This window comes from Tarenaya hassleriana, unplaced genomic scaffold (genome assembly GCF_000463585.1).
Source record: "Tarenaya hassleriana unplaced genomic scaffold, ASM46358v1 Cleome32, whole genome shotgun sequence".
Classification (NCBI taxonomy): Eukaryota; Viridiplantae; Streptophyta; class Magnoliopsida; order Brassicales; family Cleomaceae; genus Tarenaya; species Tarenaya hassleriana.
Window position 1 is genome coordinate 945,261 of NW_010966372.1, and position 15,733 is coordinate 960,993.

Genomic DNA, 15,733 nt, shown 5'->3' on the forward strand with positions numbered 1-15,733 from the left:
CGCTCCGGTTCGCTTCTGGATGATGGAGTTCGATTCGGTATGGTAAAATGGGCCGATAAGTTGTTATTTCAAGCCCAATCACCAAACAGGCCGGATAGTCCATCTTTTCCTTAGTAGTGAAAATTCGATTTTTTTTTTTATAATACAAACTATTACTTTTCTTTTTCTCTTTTTTTTTTTATTATTGCGCAATTTTTATTATCATCACTATCAAACTATATTTTTTCGCTCTTATATAATATTATGTAGTTGAATTAGCTGGATCATTTTGTAATTTTCTAACAACATGCTTTATTTAAATTTTTTTAAAAAAACAGAATATCCTCTATCTAAAGCATTGAATTGTATTTTTTTTCCTTGTATGTGGGTTCCATAAAGGCATAAAAAAAACTCAATTGGAAAAGTAAGCAGCTTTGACGTTTTCCTACCAAAAATTATCCAAGGAAGGGATAATTAATAAAAAAAATGATAAAAGAATTACATAAAGAAAATGTGGATGTGTATATATATAATGTATTCGAAACGTGTAACATTTTTAAAAATGGTAGATTTTTTTTTGATAACGGAAGACCCCTACCTACTACCCTAAATTTTAAAAAATAGTAGATTTGGTTCTTATCCTTTTTCGGGCACATGATGGCCTATCTCATGATTCATTACTGCGTATTGCAATTTGCATGGCTTGCAATCCACACTCTCCTCCCCCATCAAGCAAACCCTGTAAAATCGTATAACCTCAAGCATCTTTCAAACCTTATCAAAACCAAACCTATAATATGTATTTATATATATATATATGATGTAAAATCATGGATTAAAATATTTGTTTAAATGAATTGTGAATTATATTTTTCGAGAACTTTGCATAAATGTAGACCCCGTTTCCCCATTGGGAATCTTAATGTAACTCCACGCGGTTGGGGTTCACCTTGGAAATACTTAATCCCAAAACCTTAGCTTATAAGCCATCTCTCTTATAAAAACTGCAACTTTCTTGCATTTTCCTTATAAAAATTGCAACTTTCCTGGCATTTTCCTCCCAACCAAACAGGCCTCGACCCCCACCCCTAATTCATTATTCAGTTCCCACAAAAAGATCATTGCTTGTCGGTCGCATTAACTTCATAATCTCGTGTGATTAAACAAGCAGCCGGCCTGATTACAAAATGTTAAAAAAGGTGAGGAGAAAAGTCAAAGTCTTGGTCACCAAACCCTTTAAAAGACCCAAGAAACCCTCCAAACCTCCACCAGAACCTCCTCCTCTTCCTCTTCCTCTTCCTCTCCCTCCGCCGAAATCACCATCTCCGCCGCTTTCTCCGTCGCCGGCGACGATGACGATGAGAAGAAGGAATTCTCCGTTTCTATTTCCGAGCACTGAATCCTCTGTCTTGCCCGATCCGTCTCGCTTCTTCGCTCACGATCTCCTCTCGAACCCTCTTCCTACGAACTCGTTCTTCCAGAATTTCACCCTTAAAAATGGCGATCAAGCGGAGTATTTTCATCCGTATCTCGTCAAGCCCTCGGCCTCGTCTCTTTCGATCTCGTACCCATCACTGTTCGACAGCCCAGCTTTCATTTACCAGGTCTTCAATGCAGATATCATCGTTTCCGGGTCGGACGGACCCGACCCGAATGCCAGGAAGACCCATTTGATCTCCTCCTTCAATGATCTCAGCGTAACCCTAGATTTCCCTTCTTCGAATCTCAGGTTCTTCCTCGTCAGAGGGAGCCCATTCATCACCTGCTCCGTCTCCAACAATTCTCCGGTAACAATCTCCACAATTCACGCGGTTCTTTCGTTTTCCGGCAATCATTCATGCACGAAGTACACTGCTGAGCTCAACAATGGTCAGACATGGTTGATTTACGCCTCTTCGCCGATTAATCTGAGCAAGGACGGTGTTTCTTCGATTACCTGTGGTGGGTATTCGGGTATAATCCGAATCGCCGTGTTGCCCGGATCGGGTCCGGGGTTTGAATCGGTTCTCGATCGATTCAGCAGCTGTTACCCAGTTTCCGGCGACGCGGTTATCACCAAGCCCTTTTGCGTTGAGTACAAATGGGAAAAGAGAGGATGGGGAGATTTGCTCTTGCTCGCTCATCCTCTGCATCTGAAGCTTTTATCCGGCGATGATTGCTCGGCCACTGTTCTTGACGATTTCAGGTACAAAAGCATCGACGGAGATTTGGTCGGAGTCGTCGGAGATTCCTGGGTTTTGAAGCCAGATCCTGTCTCGGTAACTTGGCACTCGATCAGAGGAATCAAGGAAGAATCATACGACGAGATCATCTCTGCTCTCGTCAGAGATGTGAACGCCTTGGATTCATCGGCTCCAGTGACGAACGAATCGTATTTCTACGGGAAATTGATCGCGAGAGCTGCGAGGTTAGCTCTGATAGCGGAAGAAGTGTGTTTCCTTGATGTGATTCCAAAGATCAGAACTTACTTGAAGAACATGATCGAGCCATGGTTAGATGGAACATTCCAAGGGAATGGTTTCTTGTATGATCCCAAATGGGGAGGTATAATCACGAAACTAGGATCAAAAGATGCCGGAGCCGATTTCGGTTTCGGGATCTACAACGATCACCACTATCATCTGGGTTACTTCCTCTACGCCATTGCTGTACTCGCAAAGATCGATCCTTTGTGGGGCAAGAGGTACAGAGGTCAGGCATACTCTCTAATGGCGGATTTCATGAACATGGGCAGAAGGGCTAGTGCCAATTACCCGCGTCTCCGGTGCTTCGATCTCTTCAAGCTCCATTCCTGGGCAGGAGGTTTGACCGAGTTTGCCGACGGCAGAAACCAAGAGAGCACGAGCGAGGCCGTGAACGGGTACTACTCGGCCGCCTTGCTGGGCTTAGCCTACGGAGACTCACACCTCGTCGCGACGGCCTCAACGCTCGTAACGCTCGAGATTCACGCGGCACAGACATGGTGGCACATCGGAGAAGACGAGGAGGACCAGATTCACGTTTACCCGAAGGAGTTCGTGTCGGAGAATCGAGTGGTGGGGGTGTTGTGGGCGAACAAGAGGGACAGTGGGCTGTGGTTTGCTCCAAAGGAGTGGAGAGAGTGTCGGCTGGGGATTCAGCTGCTGCCGACCCTACCTACTACCCTAAATTTTAAAAAATAGTAGATTTGGTTCTTATCCTTTTTCGGGCACATGATGGCCTATCTCATGATTCATTACTGCGTATTGCAATTTGCATGGCTTGCAATCCACACTCTCCTCCCCCATCAAGCAAACCCTGTAAAATCGTATAACCTCAAGCATCTTTCAAACCTTATCAAAACCAAACCTATAATATGTATTTATATATATATATATGATGTAAAATCATGGATTAAAATATTTGTTTAAATGAATTGTGAATTATATTTTTCGAGAACTTTGCATAAATGTAGACCCCGTTTCCCCATTGGGAATCTTAATGTAACTCCACGCGGTTGGGGTTCACCTTGGAAATACTTAATCCCAAAACCTTAGCTTATAAGCCATCTCTCTTATAAAAACTGCAACTTTCTTGCATTTTCCTTATAAAAATTGCAACTTTCCTGGCATTTTCCTCCCAACCAAACAGGCCTCGACCCCCACCCCTAATTCATTATTCAGTTCCCACAAAAAGATCATTGCTTGTCCCCCCCTGCCGATACTGCCGGTGTCGGAGACTCTGTTCTCGGACGTGAGGTTCGTGAAACAGCTGGTGGAGTGGACGTTACCGGCGCTAGCGAGGGCGGACGCGGGCGAGGGATGGAAAGGGTTCGCTTACGCGTTAGAGGCGGTGTACGACAAGGCAGGAGCGATGGAGAAGGTTCGAGGGTTGAATGATTTCGATAATGGGAATTCACTGAGCAATCTCCTGTGGTGGGTTCACAGCAGAGGCAGTGGTGAAGATGACGAAGAAGAAGATGGTTGCTTGGGTGACAAGCATTGTTGGTTCCGTCACTATTGTTAGTGTGTGGCTCGTGGCTTCGTCATTTCAGTATTTAACTTGGAAATCACATCGTCGCTGAAATAAAAACCACCAATTTCGTTTGAATCCTTATTTGCAAAAAAAAAAAAAAAAAGAAATAAAATTTGAATTTAAATTTTTGGTGGGTTGGGTTTCCTACTTTTTTTTTTTATAAGAATGTTGTTTTTATCCCGTGTAAAAATGAAAGCGATGGGGAAACCCAGGTGAGATGGTTAAGGGGTATGGCGAGAAACCATGAGGTATGGGGCTATCGCCTCTTTAAACTCTCACATGTTGCATGTTAGTTACGGTTGATTTACCTTCCGCGTGTGTTACAGGTTCGTGCGCGTGAGTTTGGGGTTTTTTTGGTTTGCGATGTCGTCCTGATGCCGTTCTCATCCGGTCTATTGGACTGTGAGACGTTACGGTGTCCGGTATCCGATCCGAAGGGTGGTAGGGCAGTTTCCCAATGTATCCAAAAAAAAATGAAAGCGATGGTAGATTTGGGATGACGAGGAGGAGGATAAGCCTTTGCATTGTCGTATCTTATTATATTACAAAAATAAAACTTGGCATCTTTAGAAAATCCGCGTGGTTGATGTGCGTGCCATATGATTCATTCTCTTTGCCACCTTTGGGCCCACAGCCCACGTGGCGACTGTTAAAATTCTCAATTAGTGGTGTAAATTTGAATTTTCTAAGATTAAATTAACCTTTTTTTAACCGATCCAATCAAAATGGGGCCTTTTTATACGAATTATCACATAAATGAATAGAAATATCACAAGGCTTTTTCAATATTAAATTCGGATTCTCACACAATTAATTATAAAATCAGTTTTCCCGATACGATGTCGTTTTTGCTGATTGATTGCCTCGGAAGCAGGGGAGGAGCCCAGAAGCTGCAGACGAAATAAATAAATAAATATTTAAAAATTTCAATAAGCAGAGGTACAGAGAGCGGAACACCAATACGAAGCAACAGCGAAGAACACGAGGGAGAGAGAAAACAGTACAAACATTCCAAACTTCCGATCATTTCACGCCGGTGATGGCGTCGCCGCCGGCGACTCAGAATCTCGATCGTTTCCGTACGGTGTCCGAGATCGAGGAGGTTGGACCCGCCGAATCGGAGGGAATGACATTGACTCACGGAGTGAACGGCTTAGCCTCTGCCGAACAGATTCGCCGGCGAGTCTCCCGGAAGTTTTCGGTCGACGGGAAGCCTCGAATTTGCCGGCAGCAGTCCTTTGGTCGGGATATCGGGCACGCTGCGGCGGAGACGTATCTGATTACTCGGCTCAGCTTCAAGCTTCTTCGTTACCTCGGGTACTGATCTCGTTTCATCTTCATCCTGTTACAGGCTTTGAACACTGTCGCGCGTAGTTGTTAATTAGTTTTTGAAAATTGTTGCTTGCACTTGAGCGAATTCATACAAATCGAAATCGCAGCTGCTTTTTTTCCCCCCTAGTCAGAAACTGCAAATGGACTGGAAACTTTGCTCAAGTTTGAGCAAATTTCACAACTTTAACTTGTCTGTTGAAGTTGATAAATGGGACAAATGTAAGATTGTTTTCTTGCCAAAAAAGAAGAAGAGGGGTTTGAGGTTTTCATTTTCCGAATCTACCAGAAATTTGGTTTTAATTGTGAATTCTTGTTCAGGGTAGGCTACCGGTGGATCACAAGGTTACTTGCTCTTGCTTGTTACGCGATGCTGCTGATGCCTGGCTTCCTTCAAGGTTTCAAATTGTTGTATTTGCTGGCAATTTCACAGAGAAAGGAGCCTTCTTTTTAGTTAGAACCCGGGTTTTTATAGGATGAAAAAGCGTTGTAGGCAATATTGGTAACCGGGTTCGAGTTTTTCTGCAGTTGCATATCTTTATTTTTTCTCAAGCAATGTCCGGAGGAGCATAGTGTATGGAGATCAACCAAGGAATAGGTATGTGATCGTGTGATAGGAACAACATTTTGCCATTCCTCCCCCCCATCACTCCAGCCTACGATGTTTTGAGTATCAGCTCATTTTAAATGCCTTAGACCACTGACATATTCGATGGATGGATATATCAGGTTAGATCTGTACTTACCGGAACACAATGACAGCCCGAAGCCTGTTGTGGTTTTTGTGACTGGTGGAGCTTGGATTATTGGGTGGGTACCTTCTTTAAGTCACCTTTCTCTCTCTGCTCTGCTCATCACTGAAGTTCTCCTGATTACCTTTCCTCTGTTTTCCCGTGTAGTTCTATCGGAAAACTTCTTTATGCTTGCTTTAGATCATTGGTTTTCATCTTCTAACACCTAATGAAGTTTGTGGTCATGATTCCATATTTTCCAGGTACAAAGCTTGGGGTTCACTCTTGGGACTGCAGCTGGCAGAACGAGAAGTCATTGTGGCATGTGTTGATTACAGGTAATCGAAGCTTTTCCATTCTTGGAAACGTTTGGAATCTAAAAGAACTTAATACAATGCATGGTATTAGTATCTATTACCAAACGACTCCCTTCCCGTTGTCTTTGCTTGCAGAAACTTCCCTCAGGGAACAATTAGTGATATGGTCAGGGATGCATCTCAAGGGATCTCTTTTATCTGCAATAACATCTCTGCATTTGGAGGTGATCCTAATAGGTTGGAACCGCCTTGACCTGGTTTATTTTAGGTCGAACCTTTCCTACCTTCCATAGCCTCTTTCTTGAAATGAGCTGTTTGTGTTTGTGTTGGCTAGGATCTATTTGATGGGGCAATCAGCTGGTGCACATATTGCTGCATGTGCTCTCTTGGAACAAGCTGTTCAAGAATCGCGAGGAGAGACCGTCTCTTGGAGCATTTCTCAGATAAAAGCTTACTTCGGTTTATCCGGAGGGTATTTTCTACACTTGCCATACTATGAAGGACATATAAGTTCTGAAAAATATGCTCCAGGATTTCCCCTTGATCTTTCTCTGCTTCCTCTTCTTAGAAATGATAGCTGTTGAACACATGATGTTTGTTTAGAAAGCAGATCTTTTTCTTGTTGATTCTTACGTCAGAATCTCTCCATTTCAATCTTCAACAGGTACAATCTGTTCAACTTGGTAGATCACTTCCATAACCGGGGCCTGTATCGCTCAATCTTCCTAAGGTACTTTGCATTTGTTCGTCGATCAAATTCTTCCTACGCTTTTTGACTGATAAGTTCTGAATGTTAAACTTACCTTAATCCCTTTCTCGACCGTTCATCTTTGTTGATCAACTTGCCAGCATAATGGAAGGAGAAGAGTCCTTTGAACAATTCTCTCCTGAAGTAAGATTGAAAGACCCAAGTGTTAGAAAGGTTGCATCTCTCTTGCCTCCTGTCATACTTTTCCATGGAACTGCTGATTACTCCATACCGTCGGATGCAAGGTTAAATCATTTCTCCTCTCCAACCACAAGTATTTCACTTCAGAATCATATATATAGGCTACGGAAACCTTCTCTCATCGATCTTCGGGTTTTCCTTTTTGCAGCAAAACTTTTGTAGATGCTCTTCGAGCAGCCGGTGTTCAAGCCGAACTGATTTTGTACAGCGGAAAGACGCATACTGATTTATTCCTTCAGGTAAATGGAAAAAGAAAAGTTCAACATCTCCATCCATGAGCCACATCACTGAATCAGTATCTACTTAGCCACCAAGAACAAAATGTTTCATATCTGTTGTTACTCTCGAATTACTCGAAACACACTCAATGCTGTTGAAACACGCATTTGCAGGATCCCCTGCGAGGTGGAAAAGACGAACTCTTTGACCAAATAGTCTCTGTAATACACGCTAATGAGGGCGAGGCACTAGCCAGAGATGCAGTGGCACCTCGGAGGAAGCGGCTTGTACCAGAGTTGTTACTGAAACTGGCCCGCGAGGTCAGCCCCTTCTGAACAATCTCATGTTCTGCCTTTAGTGTGGACCATGAATCAGTAGTTTGGTTCGTATCGCAATGTTGTCATTATTACCGCTGTTGTTTGCTGTCTTTTGTTGTCATTGTCGTTGCACAAGGCCGAGACTTTCCACCTCTGATCCAAAATATAAAACAGGAAGAGAATTTGCATAATATTATAATGAAAATCTCTGGATATTACAAGTTCAACTCAAATGGCAACGACAATGTCTTGGAAGCAAGAGAGAGTAATACAAATCTTGAAGAGAACGACCAAGCAGTGATCATTCTTCTTATTATTGTGACTACACTTATCTTTAGATCATGGATTTGGCAATCTTGAACCATTCAGTGTGGAAAGCTCCATCCATGTCAACCCTCTCATATGTGTGAGCTCCAAAGTAGTCTCTTTGAGCTTGAACCAGATTCGCTGGCAACCTCTCCCTCCTGTACGAGTCGAAGTATGCCAGACTGGCTGACATTCCCGGTGTGCTGATTCCCGAGTTTATGGCCAGGGACACTACTCTTCTCCAAGCGGATTGCCTCTCGATGATCTCCTTTGCAAACTCGGGATCGACCAGAAGGTTCGGCAGTTCGGGGTTCCTGTCATAAGCCTGCTTGATCCTGTCCAGGAATATGGCTCTGATGATGCATCCTCCTTTCCAGATCCTTGCCAGTTCACCTAGCTTCAAGCCCCATCCTTTCTCGAGGCTCTTGGCTCGGATCAGATTCATTCCTTGCGCATAGCTACAGATCTTGGACGCATAAAGAGCCCGCCTCACATCGTCGATCAGTTGTTTCTTGTCCACAGCTTGGTCAGTCAAGATATCGCCAAACCCGCCTTCTTTGAAGACTTTAGCGGCTTGGACCCGTTCCTCTTTCAGCCCGCTGAGGAACCTTGCGTCGAGAGATGATTCGATGGTGGGAGCTGGGACTGATAGCTCAGCAGCTTGCTGTACCGTCCATTTCCCGGTACCCTTCATCCCGGTTTTGTCCAAGACTTTGTCAACCAGATACCCATCGCCCTTATCATCCTTGATCTTGAAAATATCGGCTGTGATCTCGATCAAGAAGCTAAGAAGCTCGCCTTTGTTCCATTCAGAGAAAACGGTATGGAGCTCGTCGTTCGATAACTTCCCGACGGATTTCAGGACATCGTAAGCCTCTGCAATCAGCTGCATGTCACCATACTCTATTCCATTGTGAACCATCTTGACAAAGTTACCGGACCCGCCTTTCCCGATGTAAGTGACGCACGGACCGCTGTCCGGAACCTGAGCTGCGACCTTCAGAAGAATGTCTTCGATATACTTGTATGCCTCGTAGGAACCTCCGGGCATCAGAGAGGGTCCATTCCGGGCACCCTCTTCGCCGCCCGAGACTCCCATCCCGAGGTAAAGCAAACCCTGCTCGGTCACGGCCTTCTCTCTCCTCTCAGTGTTCTCATACCATTCGTTACCACCATCGATGATGCAATCTCCCTCTTCCATGTAGGCAGAGAGGGTCTTAATGGTCTGATCGACCGGTGCACCTGCTTTTACGAGCATGATTATAACACGAGGCTTCTGAATCGAGTTGACGAAAGACTCGGGGTCATGGAATCCGTACACGGGCAGGTTCCCTTCTCTCTTGGCTCGTTCGACAGTCTCGTCGACTTTGGAGGTCGTTCGGTTGTAGACAGAGATGGGGAAGCCTTTCTCGGCGATATTGAGAGCCAGGTTTTGGCCCATCACAGCGAGTCCGGCCAGGCCGATTCTTGTAGGTGCTACAGCCATCGTCTTCTCCCTCTCTGCGAGAAATTCCGTAACAGATGATTCATAAGCTCAAAAACCACAGATCTCGAAAAGGTTGGATGCAAAAAGTTTTAAGATTATGTATAAACAATTGATTCTTCAAGTGGATGAAAACACAAAGCTACAATATCCAAAGGGTCAACCATGAAATCTGCAATATGCAAACCAAAGTGTGCAGCTTTCAAGAGCCAGATGATTCTTAAAAGCGGTTTCCAGCCAAGAAAAATCCAAACTTTCGAACCCTAACAAGATCCCAGACTCCCAGTGAAGAAAATGGACAAACTCTTAGCTTGATTTCATGGAAATCATCTAACCAGCGTCAGATTCCCGAATTCGAACCCCTAAACGAAGCCAATGAACCTTCAAACGTGTACATGCAAATGCCGGACAGAGCTCAGGCGAGACTACGATTCAACAGATACGCCCCAAAAGGTTACATGGACGAATCGAATCCTAGTAGACATCGACGGAAACGATCAGACCACTCTCGTCCACATTCATCGGAGATCTAAGATAACAGACCATAGGAAATATCGAACGAAACCCACATCGGAAATTACGACACAAATCGCCAGATCCTAGATTACCCAGAAGCGGAAATCAAATAAAGCTCCAAACTTTTCCCCAAAAAACAAAAAGGCAGAACGTCCAAACAAAAAAGCGCATGCTCTGTTTGAAAAAAAGCTAAGAATTTCCAGATCCCCAAACCTGAATTATGCGGAAATGGACTCGAGAGGCTCCAAGAAAGTTCAATGAGGGGAAAAGGATCAGAATCGCAGGAGATTGCAAGGAAAATAAATCAATGGAAGCTGAAATCAGATATATAGCGTTAGAAGGGTCTGGGGTCTCTGCATTTCACAAAGGAGAGATCTTTGTTATTTATGTAATGATGTGTTCTCCAAGAAGAATGTCAAAATTGGCCACTCTGCGTTAGGTGAGACACCGTGGAACGTGGTTGGTTGGTAGTTGTGAGTTCTTTCTTTCTTTCTTTTTTTCATTTTACCTTTATTTTTCCAAATCAAAGATTAAAAAAAACACACAATGGTTTCATTTAACGTTTGATATATCGCATTTGATGGTTATTTTTGGATTTGGAGGTTTTTTTTTATTTTTTGCAACCAGCTGTGCTTGGTGAAATAGCTGAAACAATGCTGGATTGTCATTATACATGATCCATTTGACATCATCAGTCACAAAACCAGGTCAAATACAGATTTAGAACCTTCGAAATCAACCTCTATGTTCTGACCTTTGAATTTCACGTTCATCGTCAAATAAAGACACCCCCCCCCCACCACCACAAAAAGGACTTCCCACCTGAAAAATCAATGTTATTTGCCACCAACCCAATTGGCTTGGATCAGCATTATATCATATTATTTGTCACAAACATGAACCACAGCTTCGTATTAACTCATAAAGACAAAAGTAAATGTCGTGGGAGAGGAAGATAGCTTCTGACATACAAAGGGTTTCTTACACATAAACTAAGGAGGAAGTGGCAGTGATTTGGTAGCTCGAGCCTTTTGCTCTTGAGTTACAAATGAATGCACCAAAACTAAGACCATATAGACAAAAATTTCAGTTGGGATGCCCAAATGTGAAAAGGAAAAAAAAAATGTGATTCAGTTCTTTTTCGTGTTACCTGATCCTCTTGTTCTTTTGGAGGTTTTGTTTCTGTTTGTGTGTCTCTAGAGGCCAAAATTGCACATCTGGACAAATTCCATTTCGCCATCGACGTATTTGGTCCAGAGAGACTTGTACTGGTTCATAGCAATGTCAAGCCATGGTTTCATGTTCCCGTTGTAATGGATCACTGCTGCGTTTCTGATCTCGTCCATTCCCACGCTTGGATTGTAGCCGAGCCCCATAACATGCCATGCTTTGTCCAGTGATTTCGTCTTTGAGTAGAAGGTGATCAATCCCGGAGGTAGAGTTCCTACTCTCCAGAGTGATTGGTCCTCATTCTGCTTGAAAAGACACATCCATGAAAGGTTCAGTTCAAATCATTCAAGGAAATAGAAGAACAAATACCTGGAATCACACACCTGCAGACCAGTTTATTGTTGTACAGATTTGCATAGAAAACAATGGCAGATTTCCAGGAAGAAGAACAGGATTTAGCAGTTTCATGCCAAGTACACCTAAGTTATTCCAACAATGCTAAGGGGGCGGCTTTCAGATTTTTACAACTCTTGAAATGACCCGCATATTCCTTTGCATTGCAAATGAATCAGTCACATATTTCATATATATTGAATTCTTTTACTTACCAAGTTCTGCCAGTAGTGGTACTGCTCGGTGCATTTTTCGCGCCTCCAAGCATCGAGGTCGAATATGTTCATTCCAAAAGCCCAAGCACATGAGTTTGGGTTGAAGCTCTCCTTGATCAAAGGATGGCTGAAATTTAGGTATTGAGCATATCGATGGAAAGAGCCAAAACATGTCTCCACAGCTCCATTCACTTTGCCATCCAAGTTAATCTTCCATAAACCAGTCAAGTCCTTTTGCACCACAACATCATCATCCAAGAACAACATCTTACGGAGCTTTGGGTACATCTCAGGCAAATAGAATCTGAGATGGTTCAACATCGACAGATGTTTCGCGTTCTTGAACTTGAGATTATGGGCGTCCATGGTCGAGTTCTCAGCCTGGTTCTCAAAGTAGAATTTCTGCAGCTTGGCAGATTCGAGCTGCCTCAAAACCGGTACATACGAAGAGTTCAAGAACTTAAAATCCTCAACCATCTTGATCTCGATGTGGGCACCACGGCCCAGTGGACGCATATTAAACCAGACATTCATGGCTGCGAGGTTCATCCGATCGGTCACCACGTGAAAGACATGCTTCCATGGCTCTTCCGCATTCATCACCACTGATCTCACCACAACCGACACAGCAATCACATTGTCGGAGAAAATGGCATAGTGGTAAAGGCTCGGATCCTCCACAGCCGGGTCAGGTGGAGCCTCCTTGTACTTCTCAGGATGAGAAATCCTCTCTTCTACAAGCCTCATGGCCAAACAGTGAATACTTTTAGGGACAGATTTTGCAGCAATCAAGCTGGCAACAGTGCCACTTTTCTTGGCCTTAGTCAACTGTTCATGGACGGCAAAGATTGTGTCTTTCAGCTTCTGGATTTTTAGCTGGGTATCATAGCTTTCCTTCGACTCAGCAATCATCATCCTCGCTGTTTTAACCTTGTCCTTCACTTCTTTCTCAACCTGTCGTAACGTATCCTCCTCGACAGCGTTACCATTTTCAGAGAGGACAGATTTGAGGCCAGGTTTTGACTGCAAATCCGAGAAGTTAATAGCCAGATCTTCGAACAACTTCAGCTGCTTCGAAGCATCAACCTTCAGCTTCCTGGCGTAAGCCGCGTATGCATTCACCAGCGTTAGGTGATCAGTTGCTTGCTTGTGTATCAGATCCACCCGTGTCTTCAATGGGTCCGATTGCAATGCCAAAAACGTCCTGTGCATATATGCGCTTCCCGTATTTGGTAGTGTCTAAGCCACAAGAACAAGAAAATCCCACAAGCAATTTTTGGAGAAAATCAATCACCAGAACTTCGGTTCACACGAATAACAAATACAACACAAGCTACGGAAACGAAAGGAAAGTTATAAAATTGCACAGATTACTTCAATTAATTCGACGACGTTCGCATGACAAAAAAAATCTAGCGTAAAAGAGATGAATCTAATACAGAAATGAGCATAGAGATTCTGAGATTTGCGACGCTTACAGGATCCTGATGCTGACGAGACGAGTTGAGGACGACAGAGAACGTCGCGAGGAAGAGAAGAGAGAACATGGCGGAGACGAAGATCCGGTACGAGAACAAACCGCGAAGGCCGGCGGATGAGCCGCCGCCGCGGCCTCCTCGGAAAGCCACCGCCATTTCCTCCGACAATCTACTCAACTAATACTCTCCTCCTTCACCGATCGATCTTTCGCCGGACCCAGATCTCAATTCGATTCCTTTGTTCCTCTGTTGAGAAGAAAGATGAAGATGATGATGATGAAAGGAGACCACTTTAGGAGTGACGGATAGATCTCAACATGTTAGAGCAGAAAACACGTAAATAAAAAAAAAAAACAATAATAAATAAACAAATATTATTCACTAAAATACTCAAAGTTGGAGACGACCTAATAAGATCTTGTTCCGCGTCGGTGCATATTAGAAAAGGATAAATTACATTTCACTCCCATTATTTTTATATTGCTTTATATTTAGACCCTAAACTTTTGATGTACTCAGGATATACCTCCTACTAAATTGTTGGGATCAGCTTTTTTATTTTATTTGGAGAATTTATTACGGAAAGGGGATTAATATTTCTTCAAATCAAATACGTTATGAAATTTTATTTTTACATATAATTCTTAGAACTGTGGGGATGTTGTTCAATTTTAGAATACTGGACAAAAATAGTGCACAAAAGTTTAGGGGTTTAAATAGAATTTCATTAAAACAAGAAATTCCCCCACGAGTTCATTGATTTCGTGAAAACCATTTGATTGGTTAAAATCTCAAGAATGCGGGTCCCGCCTAAACGACACAAGAAGGAGTCGTTTTCAGTGGAAGTGACAACGTCGTCGTTTTGATCCTTTTCTATTTCCTTTTGTTTTTTTTTTTAAATCTCGTTTGTTTTTGTTTTTTTCTTAGGGTTTGGCAATTTCTTGGTAACCCAAAGAGAGGCTTTAACGTTAACGTTAAAGTCTCGGATTTTCTCGACAAAAATTCGTTGGCGGAAATTTTCTCGCGAAATTTGGTTTCTGAAGGTTCGACCGTTCTCCAGTTTCTTCATATCACTGCGACTAACGCACGGTATTTATGGATGAACATCATATTTTCGTATTAAATCTGGCAGGAGTTTGAATGAGTTTGAGAATTTTCAATCTCGTCATGTCCATACTCTTAATCTCTTCCCATCGCCTTAAATTTTTATGATTGAATGTGAGTTTTGGACCTTAGTGGAGAAATTTGGGGAATCTCTTGTTTCCTTTAGGAAATCTTCTGGATCCCTGGGAATGTAAATGAACGGATCACTGTGTTTGCGCATAGTTTCCATGTTACTGTTTGGTTGAGGTGAAGGTTTTCCCATCACTCTGCTTAAAAAGCGTTCGCATTTGTATCGTTGAGGGTTGTGCATCTTGTGTCCCGTGCCTAGAATCTTTCGTTGTTGATCATAGGGGTAGGGTCATTCGGCATAGATTGTGGTAGATTCAGAATTGATGCTTGCGTGTGTTGTGTGCACAAAAATGGACAGGCTGTGATGACGAAAACCAGGCGTGGGCTTTGCCTTCGGTTACCGAATTAGCCTTGAGGCATGATTCATGAATGATTTTTGTCTCGTCTCCATAGCTTTGTTATAGTCCATAAACATTGGTTCAGGTATGCGCATACAGATCGGTTGAGTATGGTGCATGCTTTTTAAGCTCTGTCTCTTTCAAATATACGTGTGTGCGCATCTCTGATGTCGTCACATTGCTTTGTGGTAATCCCTTTGAACAATGTATTGCATCCTGTTTTATGTTTACGTCTTCTGCACTAATGGAGATCCTATATATTCATGTATTATGAGATGTATAAAATCCTCACGGCCATTGCTTGAACTCACCCTTCACATCTATGGTTGATACACAGTTGAACGGTATGAAAAGGATACCAAAAGTTTACATGCTTAATCACCTGCACAGCGTGTATGTAGTGAGCAATCATTGAAGAAAACGTTTTGCTCATATTGGTTAAATCATGGCATATAGAAGACTAACAATCTGGTGAGCGCAATGTTGTGGAATTTCATGTGCTGTTGATGACAGTGGACACCGACCAACTTCTTTTGTCTTTTGTTTCAGTTTCTCCCCACCTAATGCCACTCCATCCTCGCTTGACCAGACATTTTTTTGGCACATCAAAATGTGTAAAAAGTATATCCCACTAAAATATGTTCACTGGTAGATAACTGTATACCTTTTTTTTTTTGTCCAGGTTAGAAATGATTGGTCCATTTTCATGATTCCTTGTTCGTGCATCTCTAGAAGTACCAAGACCAGTTATCCAAAATGGCATTCCT

At 43.0% G+C, this 15,733-nt stretch overlaps 5 protein-coding genes and 1 long non-coding RNA gene across 10 annotated transcripts in view; 3 read left to right on the forward strand and 3 right to left on the reverse strand.

Moving 5' to 3' along the window:
* The first annotated feature begins 1,016 nt into the window (after positions 1–1,016).
* LOC104820968 (probable endo-1,3(4)-beta-glucanase ARB_01444) lies at positions 1,017–4,047 on the forward strand. Its single transcript, XM_019203381.1, has 2 exons — positions 1,017–3,101; positions 3,652–4,047. The coding sequence occupies exons 1-2, from the start codon at positions 1,167–1,169 to the stop codon at positions 3,961–3,963; spliced, it is 2,247 nt and encodes a 748-aa protein (XP_019058926.1). The 5' UTR covers positions 1,017–1,166; the 3' UTR covers positions 3,964–4,047.
* An 848-nt stretch (positions 4,048–4,895) lies between these two features.
* On the forward strand, positions 4,896–8,049 carry LOC104820970 (probable isoprenylcysteine alpha-carbonyl methylesterase ICMEL2). The gene is made up of 11 exons (XM_010551652.1): positions 4,896–5,289; positions 5,623–5,699; positions 5,830–5,899; positions 6,031–6,111; positions 6,296–6,370; positions 6,485–6,586; positions 6,684–6,821; positions 7,014–7,079; positions 7,199–7,342; positions 7,447–7,537; positions 7,691–8,049. Exons 1-11 carry the CDS (start codon positions 5,012–5,014, stop codon positions 7,850–7,852), a joined length of 1,284 nt encoding a protein of 427 aa, XP_010549954.1. The 5' UTR covers positions 4,896–5,011; the 3' UTR covers positions 7,853–8,049.
* LOC104820969 (6-phosphogluconate dehydrogenase, decarboxylating 3) lies at positions 8,003–10,546 on the reverse strand. Its single transcript, XM_010551650.2, has 2 exons — positions 10,353–10,546; positions 8,003–9,640 (listed from the first exon to the last, which is right to left on the reverse strand). Exon 2 carries the CDS (start codon positions 9,624–9,626, stop codon positions 8,169–8,171), a length of 1,458 nt encoding a protein of 485 aa, XP_010549952.1. The 5' UTR covers positions 9,627–9,640; positions 10,353–10,546; the 3' UTR covers positions 8,003–8,168.
* A 239-nt stretch (positions 10,547–10,785) lies between these two features.
* LOC104820971 (probable galacturonosyltransferase 9) lies at positions 10,786–13,749 on the reverse strand. 4 transcript variants are annotated; one of them, XM_010551655.2, is made up of 4 exons: positions 13,396–13,749; positions 11,918–13,156; positions 11,290–11,614; positions 10,786–10,961 (listed from the first exon to the last, which is right to left on the reverse strand). In XM_010551655.2, the coding sequence occupies exons 1-3, from the start codon at positions 13,549–13,551 to the stop codon at positions 11,336–11,338; spliced, it is 1,674 nt and encodes a 557-aa protein (XP_010549957.1). In that variant the 5' UTR covers positions 13,552–13,749; the 3' UTR covers positions 10,786–10,961; positions 11,290–11,335. The 4 variants fall into 4 exon arrangements, with proteins under 4 accessions (XP_010549957.1, XP_010549956.1, XP_010549955.1 ...); XM_010551654.2 differs by lacking the exon at positions 10,786–10,961 and adding an exon at positions 11,033–11,202; XM_010551653.2 differs by lacking the exon at positions 10,786–10,961 and having other exon boundaries at positions 11,033–11,614.
* A 578-nt stretch (positions 13,750–14,327) lies between these two features.
* The window catches only part of LOC109116989, a 2,193-nt gene continuing 787 nt past the window's right edge, over positions 14,328–15,733 (forward strand). The window contains exons 1-2 of one of the 2 annotated variants that reach the window (XR_002024505.1): positions 14,328–14,484; positions 15,304–15,587. This is a non-coding gene — a long non-coding RNA (uncharacterized LOC109116989). The remainder of the gene's footprint in view (positions 14,485–15,303; positions 15,588–15,733) is intronic. The other variant, XR_002024506.1, reaches the window with a different exon arrangement.
* LOC104820972 (basic leucine zipper 43) overlaps positions 15,581–15,733 on the reverse strand; it is a 1,548-nt gene continuing 1,395 nt past the window's right edge. The window contains exon 2 of the mRNA XM_019203402.1: positions 15,581–15,731. The gene's annotated coding sequence lies outside the window, so the exon portion shown is untranslated. The remainder of the gene's footprint in view (positions 15,732–15,733) is intronic.

Bases quoted from the DNA above. Each gene is read 5' to 3' on its own strand.
- LOC104820969 (XM_010551650.2), bottom strand. From the start codon at position 9,626: ATGGCTGTAGCACCTACAAGAATCGGCCTGGCCGGACTCGCTGTGATG.
- LOC104820968 (XM_019203381.1), top strand. From the start codon at position 1,167: ATGTTAAAAAAGGTGAGGAGAAAAGTCAAAGTCTTGGTCACCAAACCC. The intron at 3,102-3,651 runs CTGCCGACCCTA...GCTTGTCCCCCC, and splicing joins GTCGGCTGGGGATTCAGCTG to CTGCCGATACTGCCGGTGTC.
- LOC104820970 (XM_010551652.1), top strand. From the start codon at position 5,012: ATGGCGTCGCCGCCGGCGACTCAGAATCTCGATCGTTTCCGTACGGTG. The intron at 5,290-5,622 runs GTACTGATCTCG...ATTCTTGTTCAG, and splicing joins AAGCTTCTTCGTTACCTCGG to GGTAGGCTACCGGTGGATCA. The intron at 7,080-7,198 runs GTACTTTGCATT...TCAACTTGCCAG, and splicing joins TATCGCTCAATCTTCCTAAG to CATAATGGAAGGAGAAGAGT.
- LOC104820971 (XM_010551655.2), bottom strand. From the start codon at position 13,551: ATGGCGGTGGCTTTCCGAGGAGGCCGCGGCGGCGGCTCATCCGCCGGC. The intron at 13,157-13,395 runs GTAAGCGTCGCA...CTTGTGGCTTAG, and splicing joins CTCGTCAGCATCAGGATCCT to ACACTACCAAATACGGGAAG. The intron at 11,615-11,917 runs GTAAGTAAAAGA...TGTCTTTTCAAG, and splicing joins ACCACTACTGGCAGAACTTG to CAGAATGAGGACCAATCACT.